Source organism: Cervus elaphus, chromosome 29 (genome assembly GCF_910594005.1).
Source record: "Cervus elaphus chromosome 29, mCerEla1.1, whole genome shotgun sequence".
Classification (NCBI taxonomy): Eukaryota; Metazoa; Chordata; class Mammalia; order Artiodactyla; family Cervidae; genus Cervus; species Cervus elaphus.
In genome coordinates, this window is record NC_057843.1 from 50,085,757 (window position 1) to 50,097,516 (window position 11,760).

An 11,760-nucleotide genomic window follows, 5' to 3' on the forward strand; every position below is an offset into this window, starting at 1 on the left:
CTTATCAGATATATGATTTGCAAATATTTTCCATAAGTTACATTTTCATTTAACGATGATTTCCTTTGCTGTGCAGAAGCTCTATAGTTTGATATAGCCCCATGTGTTTGTTTTTGCATTTGTTCCCTTTGCTTTTGTTGTCAAATACAAAAAATCATTCGCAAGATCAGTGTCAAGGAGTGTGCCATTGATTTTCTTCTAGAGGTTTTATGGTTTCAGGTCTTACATTCAAATCTCTAAGCCGTTACAAGTTAGTTTTTGTGCATGGTGTTAGATAGTGGTCTAGTTTTTCTAACACCGTTTGTTGAAGACTGCCTTTTCTCTATTGCATCAACATATTCTTGGCTCTTTTGTCATAAATTGATTGTATACATGTGCGTCTCTGTCTCATTCATTTATCTGCTTTTATGTCAATACCATTACTGTTTGATTATTATACCTTTGTAATATAGTTTGAAATCAGGGAGCATGATAACTCCAGCTTTGTTCTCTCTCAAGATTGCTTTGGCTATTTTAGGTCTTTTGGTTCCATAAAAATTTTAGGATTCTTTGTTCTATTTCTGTGAAAAATGCCTTTGGAATTTTCCTAAGGATTACATTGAATCTGTAGATTACTTTAGGTAGTAGGGACATTTTTATAATATTCCCATAATTCATGAACATGGAATATCTTTCCATTTATTCATGTCATCAATTTATTTCATCAATTTCTTAGTTTCCAATGTACAGATCTCACCTTCTTGGTTATATTTTTTCCTAGGCATTTTGTTCTTTTGATGCAATTGTAAATAGGATTGCTTTCTCTGATAGTCTTATCATTTGTGTAAAGAAATGTAACAGATTTTTGTACATTAATTTTGTATCTTGAAACTTCTTTGACTTTGTTGCTTAGTTCTAAGTTTTCTGGTAGAGTCTTTAGGAGTTTCTATATATAATATGTCATCTACAAAAGTTTCATTTCTTCCTTTATAACTTATATGCCTTTTATTTCTTTTTCTTGCCTACATCCTTGTTCCTGATCTTTATTTTTACTATGTTGACAAATGTTCCCTCTATAACCACTTTGTTGAAAGTCTTTTTCATAAATGGATGTTGAATTCTGTCAGTGCTTTTCTGCGTCTATTGAGATAATTATGAGTTTTAAGCCTTCATTTTGTTACTGTGGAAAATGAGACTGATTGATTCTCAGATGTTGAAACAAGCTTTCATCCCTGAAATCCCATTTGATTATGATGTATTATCCTTCTAATGTATTGATGTATTCAGTTTGCTAATATTTTGTTAAGGATTTTTGCATATATGTTTACATCTGGTTTTGATATCAGAGTAATATGTATGCTCAGCTCAGTCACATCCTATTCTTTGCGACCACATGGACTATAGCCCACCAGGCTCCTCTGGCCATAGAATTTTTCAGGCAAGAATACTGGAGTGGATTGCCATTTTCTACTCCAGGGAATCTTCCCAACCCAATGATCAAACCCTTGGCAGGCAGATTCTTTACCACTGTGCTCCCTGGGAACCCATCGGAGTAATAATACTGACCTCATAACATGAGTTTTGAAGTATTCCTTCCTCTTCTATTTTTTGGAAGAATTTGAGAAGGATCAGGCTCCCCAGATGGTGCTAGTAGTAAAGAACTTGCCTGCCAATGCAGGAGACCTAAGAGAGACAGGTTCGATCCCTAAGTCGGGAAGATCTATGGGAGGAGAGCATGGCAACCCACTCCAGTATTCTTGCCTGGTGAATCCCATGGGTAGAGGAGATTGGCAGGCTACAGTCCATAGGTCACACAGAGTTAGACATGATTAAAGCATCTTCGCATGCATGCACAAGAAGGATTGGTATTAATTTTTATTTAACTGTTTGGTAGAATCCACTAGTGAAGGTGTCTAATCCTGGACATTCCTTAGTTAGGAAGTTCTTGATTACTGATTCAATCTCCTTACAATAATTGGTCTATTCAGATTTCAATTTCTTCATGATTCAGTCTTAGTAGAATATATATTTCTAGGAATTCATTCATTTCTTGTAGGTCTTCCAGTTTGTTAGTATGTAATTGCTGATAGTCATCTAATGAGCCTTTTAAATTTTGTATTAATTCAAATGTCTCCTTTTAAATTTCTGGTTCCTTGTCTCTCTTCTTCTTGGTGAATCTACCTAAAGGTTTATTAATTTTATTCATAGTCTTAGAGGATGCGTGAACCTAAGCCCCACTGACCAGCAAAGCCAACAACCTAGAGGTGTCCCCTGGGTGCCAGCTGAGGGTACAAGCCCCTTCCTTTTCGGGACCAACAAGCTAAAGAGGCCAGGGGGTTACACACAGATGGCTCCCATGAGCCTCCATCTCTGGAGAGTATTCAGTAGGTCCTTATCTGTATGTTAAATTACATGTCTGCCCCTCAGCCAGTGCTTTAAGATAAGCAAATAAGCCTATTTCACAGCAAGTCTGGGTGCTTTGCAGTCAACCACTTCTGTACAATACCCAAGGGGGAGAGTCCATGCTGGTGAGCTCTTTAGTGGACCGAAGCCCAACTGGCTTTCAGAGCTACATGGTTTGGGGGCTCGAGTGCAGGTCTTAAAAGTTGTGATACCCAATGTGGGGGTCAAACTTTTCACTCCTTGGGGGAGAAGCTGCGGGTACTGTGTCCCCTCCTGATTGTTGCTTGCAGCACAGAAGGTGGAATTTATGGTGGGATGTGTCTAAGCCTCTCCTACCCATTTTGACATGGGGTTTCCTCGTTTTCCTGATGAGTAGGAGCCACTCCCAGGTGGGGCAGTGGTAGAGAATCTGCCTGCAATGCAGGAGACCTGGGTTCAATCCCTGGGTCAGGAAGAACCCCTGGAGGAGGAAATGGCAACCCACTCCAGTATTCTGGCCTGGAGAATCCCATGGACAGAGGAGCCTGGCAGGCTACAGTCCGTGGTGGTGCAGAGTCAGACACGACTGAGCACACACACACACAGGAGTCACTCAGCTGCTTTTGGTTTTTTTTTGTTTTTTTTTTGGAGGAAACTGTCCCACATGTGGCTATCGATTCACCGAGTGTATGAGCAGCAGTGAGTTCACGACCTTCCTATATTACTCTTAAATCAGAACCCCCAAATGGGTTTTAATATCAGTCTGTCCTCTTACTGCTTTTGGGAACTTTATCAGCCTCTGTGCCTCTGTCTTCTCATCTATACAGTGAAAATATCTCTTTCCCACTTGTGACCACTGAACAGAATAAAATGTACTTAGCATATAGTAAGCACTTATAAAAAATAAGCATCAATTTGATGGGGATAATAGATGCTAACAAATAAATTATCAGACATCTGAAGTTCATCACTCTCTGGACTGTGACAGAGCCCAACCCCAGCCTCACCTAGATTCTCTGTATCTCCAAGGTAAGGAGGAGATCTAAGGCTGGGGGGCTGGGGGCAGTAAGTAGCCTGCCTTCCTGCCAGCATATTTCCATGTTTTTAATGATTCTGTCTTGATCACTTTTACTTAAGATTCATATTAAAAAGAACTATATTAAGTCAGGGAAATATGTTTCCTGTTTACTTTTTGCATTAAAGATTTTAGTTTTATAAAGCTGAGATGAATGACTAAATAAGGAATGAGCAAATGCTCCTTGAGCGCCTGCCATCCCAAGGAGGTAAAGCACGTCCCCCGGGCCCCGAGGCACCCTTGGCCAGGAAATGCTCTGAGAGCGCCACCCAGCAGGACGTGCTGCCAGCAGTGGAAATGTCTCCTATAACTGTGCTGTCCACCGTGGTGCTCCCAGTCACATGTGGTTACTGAGCGCTTGAGATGTGGTCTGACGGAAGAACTGAGGTTTTAAATTTTAGTTAAACTTTGGAAACAGCCAAATGGGTCTAGTGGCTGTCATTGGACAGCACAGGTCTATCAGTTAACATAGTGATGTATTCTTAAGACTGACTGATCACTTGAATTGGGTGAAACAAAGTAGTTGTTATAATCTTTTTATTTTTGATAAACAAGTCAGAGAATGTCAATCCTGCTTTTAAATGTGAATAAGACCTTTATACCTAGAAAAAGAAGGCCTTCTGTAAGATTCTAGGATTCTCTTAAATACTCATAATTTGAAATTCAGTCCTTGATCCAGCAATCTGAGAAGGTTGTTTCTCACACACACACACACAAAACTGATTAAATTAGGATGTATCCTGCAATTGTTACTCAGGAAATACATGGTATGTGAATTATTAAATAGTTAATTCTGCAAGCAGTGGAAAATGCATTTCTAGCCCTGTATGTGATGCAATGATTCATAGGAATCTGTGTCCCACAGTTCTATTCTTCTACTGCTTTTTCTTCAGTTAAAAGGAATGAAAGAAATTGTAAAGCTCAAGGGAGAATGTTTGCTCACAATATACTTTTGTTATTGTTTCCCAAGGTAAATTGAAAGAATGGTCTCTGGTCCTCTATGGCACCTCTGTGCAGCCATACTCCCCCACCAATGAGTTTCCTAAAGTGGAGCGTGTCCGGTACAGCCGAGTGGAAGACCCCACCGACGACTATGGGGCGGAGGATTATGCAGGTGAGCTGGCTTCCTGTGAGAAGGCAGGCTAAGGAAAAAAGCTCATGCGTCATTCCCCCAAGGAGACATACTTCTACTCATACTGTGATCTATTTTAATCCATCTTCCTATCCCTTAAACATATTTGTATGTGTACATTCATATATTCAAACATCAATGTTTTTTTCTTCAAAACTAAAATCACACTGTATATAGAATGTTCATATCCTTTTTTCCCATTAAAGATATTATTAAGAGCATATTTCCCTGTTGTCAAATATCCTTAGAACACATATTTAAAAGACAGCATAATCGTCCATCCTGTGATTGTATTACATTTAATCCATAATCTGGGATATGTAGTTTGCTTTATATTATTTTTTACACTATTTTAAATAAGAGCTCAATGAATATCATTAGCAGTTTTTGACTATAGCATCTTTGACTATTTCTTTAGAATAGAGTTCTAAGAATTACCACATCAAAGGGAAGCATCAGTTTTAGGGCTTGGATATGTCGCTTTCCAGACAAGATGTACCAGTCCACACCATGACCAGTGATGAATGTTACTGCCCTCATTCCTGCCAGCTTTGAGTGGAAAGAAGAAAGCAAAAGAACAGATTTAAATTTTTATAGCTTTGACTGCTAGGAAAGCTAAACATTTTTTTCCTTTGTAGTTCTGAGTTCACTTTTCAATTCAAAGTGGCAGCACTTTTCTTACTTACAAAAACTCTTTGTATGTTATTGACTCTCACATTGTCTCATATTTGCTAAAAACCATTTCTCTGTTATCACCTGCTTCCAAAATGCAGTTTTTCTTTGGAGGGCAGAGTTTATAGTTTCATATAACATTTATAATTTCTTTTATACAGAATGTTTATTCTTTAAAAATAAATGTCCACATGCATAGTTTTGTAATCTGATTTTACATTTGGCCATTAACTCATCTAGAACTTACTTTGATTTATAATATACACTGTAAAGTGATGTTCTGTCTTTATCTTTCAAACAGACTAATGACTGAGTTGCCATCCCTACTTTTATTAGATTGTTTCCTTTATAATAACACAGTAAGTTCTTATACCAGGGTCTCTTCTGGTACCACTTTTTCTGATTTATCAATCTAATAATACTTAATCCAGTAGCACCCACAATATATTTTAATATGCTGAACATCTACTTATTCTCATAGGAATTCTTAAGTCCCCCTTTAAAAATCTCATTTAAATTTAGTTTAAATATACATGCAATCTCATGGGAAGAATTGTTTTCACAGTTTACAGTCTTTCCATCCAAAACAGACTTTTTTTACTGAAATCCTTTAATTTTATGAAGTGTTTTTCTTGGTAGTGTTATTTCTACAAATTTTGGGTCTAGTTACTACTGTAATGGAAAACATTCCATATTTTCTAACTACTGTATTCTGGTATCAGAGACATCTAATGGCTATTGTATGTTTACCTTACATCTGACCATTTCACTTAACTTTATTTGTTGTATTTTGGAGTTTTTGTGTATTTTAGACTTGATTTTCTGGAGTAGTTAGGTACTGCAGCCGTATCATCTGCAAATTATCTTTTCTCTTTCCCAGTGTATTTGTGAGTCCTGTCTTATTGTATTGTTTACACTTCCAGCAACATTCACTTCTTCTGGGATGTAACACTTAACGAAAAAGGCTTTCCCTAATGGAGAACTGTTTTTAAATATCAGCTTATTGTATCCTTAGACCGGAACCATCTTGTCTTCCTGCAGCTAAGCTCTCTGAGATTCTTTTTCATTAATCACTTTAACAGAGTATTTAAAATATGCATTTGGTTCCTTTTATTCTGAACAGGTAGTATCCTAGTGTCAATAACCAGCATAGAGAATTCAGACCAATTGAACTAACCAGAGCTAGATTGTGTTCAACTTTTGCTTTAAGTTTATAACATTACTATTCATGTTACAACCAGCAAACCATTTATTTTGTCTTCTCTGATAGGAGAAAGTATATCTAAAAACATAAATGGAGCATAACAGTAATATATTACTATGTGTCTTATGGTATGTTTCCCATTCAAATTTTGGTAATGTTAAAATTCCAAACAGTTATATACATTTTGTGGTTTTTCTCACTGCATCTCCAAAATGTCCACATTGGCACTTGTGAGAAAACACAGACAATTATTTCATTATCACCCAGCAACCTAAAATGCTAAACTGCATCTGGGACAGTTTAGGATTATGAAAGAAACAGCACAGCATGTGACCCTGCTATACAGAGTCCTTTGGCACATATCAAGAATAAATGGTTTGGGATTTTTTTTTTTTAATTGTAGAAATCATCTGGTGAAAATTTAGGGCCACCCAATAACTCCTTTTCTTTGGAGCTGTGATTTTCATTTTCATTAAGAAGTCAGCCTTTGAGAGGGTCAGACGGCATTCTCATAACTAGGTCCCTGTACTGTTTCATCGAATTCCAGGCACTGTGGGACCCGCAGCTGGCTGAGCTTCAACTCTCACTTAGCAGAAGCAGAAGCACTCTCTCCTCATGAACTACAGTAGTCAGCTAAAATGTTCCAAGCTGCAATAGCTGTGAAACTTAATTTCAAGATCAATTTTAAGGCTTTTGGGAAAACAGAGATAATCAGTGCTGTCAAATGACTCTTATGATTAAGCAGAAATATACGTCAAGTCTGTAGCATTTTAAAATGACTCATTTCTATTCAGATCCAAAGGTCATGACCTACCCCTAAGTAGGAGGCCTGAACTAAGAAGCAGGACCTCTGTTGACCCCAACTCTCCTAGCTATATGATCAACTAGGCAAGCCACCATAACTTTTGGAAAAATCATTTTTATCTGCAGAATGAGGGTATATGGCTACTAGATTTTTCTCCAGATCATTCCTCCCCTACTCCTACCATTTTATGTTTCAATTTAGTAACTGTAGAACATAGTCCTACAATGACTAAAGGAAACCAAATTTCAACAAAAGTAAGACCTTTTGATTAAAATAAGTGTGGCTCAAGACAATTCTGGTACCCTTGACTGACTTTTTGTATATTTCATGCACCATGTAAATCACTAGTTAAAATCATATGAGTTTTCAATGGGAAATAGCTTGAAGATTATGAGACCAACTGTCTCAAACTATGGAAAACAAAAAAAGGGAGTCAGTCAAAGAAATAAATTATCTATAACTAGCCCATGTCATTAGAAAATCTCTCTTCACCAATCACAAAATAGCTCTTTTTAGCATTATTTTTTCCTGCCTGTGCATTCTTTCTAGTTCTTCACCAAAGAATACACAGCAACAGACATGAGGAACCTTCATCCTTGGTCTGGAATTCTTTAAGCTTGCTTGCATCTTTTAAAACTCAGGTGTAGTTTTCTTTTGTTGAGTTGCCCATTGGCCTATGGGTAGGATGCAATTTTAAATCTATTATCTGTGCCTGAAGTACCTGCTTTGTAATCCAAGACGAGATGCTGATAAAATTGTGCCAGATGCCATAATGATGTTTCTTTCTGGCTCCAGAATCTCAGAGGTACTCAGTGGCTTTAATGACCTTGGATGAGAGAGGCAGTCTGGTCAGGACATTGAATAACAGCCCTCTTTTCTGCCAACAGCATAAAATTCTCATTTTTGTATAAATCCAACATTTTTATTATTATGCATATTTAATTGCAATCAGTTTTTTTTTCTAGTTGCTGCAGTGGTTTTGTTCTTTTGAATTCTGGATTATTTGTCATTTCCCACAAAGCATCTATATGTGTACTTTGAAGACAAGGTCCCGACTAGGAGTTACATGCTTGATACTTAGGTAATTGAGGTTCCCCCCTAGAAAAGCAAGAATTCATCTCTGGGCTTATAGCCACATTAAACATTAATCCATCTCAGTGCATTAGAAACTCTTAAGGAAAACTCTTATTGCGTAAGGGGGAGAAAAAGCCTATTTTTATACCAAATTCAAGCTAACACTTACTTGCTTAAAATCACTTTTTCCAAGTGTTGTTCTGGTTTCTTTTGGAGGTCCCTGTGACCCTGAGTGCAGTGAGGTGGGCTGTGATGGGCCAGGACCCGACCACTGCAATGACTGTTTGCACTACTACTACAAGCTGAAAAACAACACCAGGTAAGCGAGATGCCCCATCGGGTACCTGCAGCACGCTCCCGGGTGGCAGTTCCTGGGAGCTCCCACAGTTCACCAGGGGCAGGTTTCCATGGTCTCCCCCCTAGAACCGAAGTCCCGATGCTGCTGCACAGGCCCCTACACCTCGCTGCATCATTCGAATAGTGAAACTGATACTGAATTACAAAACACCCAGTTTTGGTCTGTAGGCTAGGAAACTGCAGAGGTCTTTTCTCAAATTTCAAAGGATGATGGGGAGGGGCTAGATAGGCACATGCCTGATCTTCCCTTCTAGACCTTTCCATCCCACTGATGTTTGAGGCCCCACAGCTGCACTTTCCCTCCAGGAAACGGATGATTTTCTGAATTCCTCAAAGTGTAAGCTTTCCATGTGGCAAAGCTGCTGGTCCCTGTACGTCCTCACTGCTCTGCTCTGGACAGTAAGGTGGGCCTGCTTGAACCCATGCTTCTGAGCCCCTGGCTTCTGCCTTGAGCGGATATGTATCCACAGGGACGGCTGTGGAACACACTGCCCATCAGAAGCCATGTTCTTCCAGGCTGCTTCCCACATCCCTAACACCTCTCCCTCCGGTTTCAGAAGGAAACTCACTCTGGGAAGCCAAGCTGCAGGGTATCCACACTCCAGTTACCCAGGTCCCCTTCCTGTCACATCCATGCTGGAATTTCAGTTCCTTAAAGGGAATATAAAGCAAAAATTAAATTTAAAAAGAATTTTTAATTAAAAATAAATTTCTTAAAAGGAAAAGTCCTTGGCTACCCCAGCCCCTCTCATTATCTCCTAGACTGGCAAATGCCTGACATTTAATTAGTACTCAGTAAGTACTTGTTAAATGAATAAGTAAAGCCCAGACCTTCAGTTGTGGGCAAACAAAGAAGTTTGGTTTTTTTTTATTATCATAAACAGCATAAATTTTCAAATACATTTTTTTTCTTGGCTATGCCACACAGCTTGCAGGATCTCAGTACCCCAACCAGGGACTGAACCCAGGGCTGCATCAGTGAAAGCCCAGAATCCTAACCACTAAGCCAGTAAGGAACTCCCTAAATATATTAATTTAGACAATAGCATACATACCCCAGAATTCATATAACAATACACAATAGAAGTTAATCCCTTACATAGGGATTTTTGCATAAAATCATGGCTCACACATCTTCCCTTCAACCCAACAGACACCCTTCTTGTCGAGACTCAGTTTCTAACCATCATCCCCTTTAAAGAGCTAGACCCGAACTGGAAGATGGTTTGGACCAAGACATTCCTTGCTTGATGGACTTGGTATTATGTAACTGCAGTGCTACGTCAGCACCCTACATACGAGAAGGCTTACCCTTTGGATGTTTAAAAAGGATTTTGAGAATGAGGACCACTGTGTGCTCAGCACCTTACTTACTCAGGACTGAATCTCTGGTGACACTGCTCTTCTTTGTCATTCCACAACGCAGAATCTGTGTCTCCAGCTGCCCTCCTGGCCACTACCATGCTGACAAGAAGCGATGCAGAAAGTGTGCCCCCAACTGCGAGTCCTGCTTCGGAAGCCACGGGGACCAGTGCCTGTCCTGTAAATACGGATACTTCCTGAATGAAGAAACCAACAGCTGTGTCACTCACTGCCCTGATGGATCATATCAGGACACCAGTGAGTTGATTCCCAAATTTGGTTTTTAGAGAGGAAACATAAGGTTTCCACTTGAACGACCTTGGGAGGGATAGTCCCCCTCATGACATCTAGGCCCTTTCTTAATATCAAAAAGGAGCTAGTCAGTTTTTAGGAGAACACTAGAATATTTTGTAAAAATGAATTTGTAGAAAATTTTGCAAAAAATATTTTGTGTAAAAATACCTGTAACTAACTCCTTCAAGTGGTGCTCTGCCTCAGCCTCAGATTCACTGACTTCCTAGGAGGACCCACAAGACTCGGTATATAATTGCACTCAAGAACTCATGGTTATAACTTACCGTAGTAAAGAGATAGAGAGTAGAATCAGCAAAGGGGAAAGGCATACGGGACAAAGTCTGGAGGGAACTAGGTGCAAGCTTCCAAGAGTTTTCTTCCAATGGAGTGACACAGGATGCATCCCATTCCCCATCAAAAATCTGTGACTGTGTGTGAATGTCAGCTACCAGGGAACCTCCCTAGAGTTTCAGCACCCAGAGTTGTAACTGGGATCTGGCCATGAAAGCTCCTCTGGTGGCTCAGTGGTAAAGAATCCACCTGCCAATGCAGGAGACATGGGTTTGATCCCTGGGTTGTGAAGATCCCCTGGAGAAGGAAATGGCAATCCACTCCAGTATTCTTACCTGGAAGATCCCATGGACAGAGGAGCCTGGCAGGCTACACAGTCCATGGGGTCTCAAAAGAGTCAGACCTGACTTAGTGACTGAACAAAAACATGAAGGCACCCTCTGCCTATAACATACCAAAATTCCAGGCTCTGCAAAGGAAAGCAGGTATTCAATACAAGCCATATTGTTTCTACAAACAGTTTAGGCACCATGAGCCACTCTAGTCAGGGTAGTGGGAAACCATGAAATCCAACTTCCCAGATGTCAGCCATGGGCCAACCTTACAAGGAGAGCAGCCAGGCCTGCTTTTTTCTGCACACTAAGCAAAGGAAACAGACCTTTATGATATCAGTAAGGTTAAAAACATAACTTGCATGTAAATAAAGCCTGGAAATTTATCAGAGAGTTATTTAACCCATCAATAAAGGAAACTAAAGGTGATAATTGGGTTCAAAGACTATCAGGTATTACAGTCCACCAGGAAAGGCAAATGAACTCCATTTGCTGAGTTAGGGAAAAAACTGAATAAATTTCATACATGAGAATACAATTAGAATTTTGGAGGGTTATTTTTTCAAATGGGCAGAACTCACTTGCAACTTTTATCAAACAAAAATTTATAAATTAACATGTAACTTCATAGAATGTGGGCTCTAATCAAATGCCATTAGTAAACAGAGAAGGCATACTCCCTAGAGAATTCTGCAATCCTCGGGCACACCTCTTTTTAGACAGTGCTCTAGTATAGCCCTGGTAAGGACTGCAGGAATTTTTTGCTTTATTTCTGAACCCTGGATAATGTATCTGAATGAG

At 39.3% G+C, this 11,760-nt stretch overlaps 1 protein-coding gene and 1 long non-coding RNA gene across 4 annotated transcripts in view; one reads left to right on the forward strand and one right to left on the reverse strand.

Moving 5' to 3' along the window:
• PCSK5 (proprotein convertase subtilisin/kexin type 5) overlaps positions 1–11,760 on the forward strand; it is a 495,662-nt gene that overhangs the window by 314,113 nt on the left and 169,789 nt on the right. For all 3 annotated transcript variants that reach the window (XM_043891233.1, XM_043891234.1, XM_043891235.1), the window contains exons 14-16: positions 4,407–4,550; positions 8,540–8,642; positions 10,107–10,300. In XM_043891233.1, the coding sequence (XP_043747168.1) occupies positions 4,407–4,550; positions 8,540–8,642; positions 10,107–10,300 (441 nt within the window). The remainder of the gene's footprint in view (positions 1–4,406; positions 4,551–8,539; positions 8,643–10,106; positions 10,301–11,760) is intronic.
• On the reverse strand, positions 7,982–10,165 carry LOC122686118. Its single transcript, XR_006338623.1, has 3 exons — positions 10,055–10,165; positions 9,250–9,331; positions 7,982–8,075 (listed from the first exon to the last, which is right to left on the reverse strand). It is a non-coding gene; the product is annotated as an uncharacterized LOC122686118 (long non-coding RNA).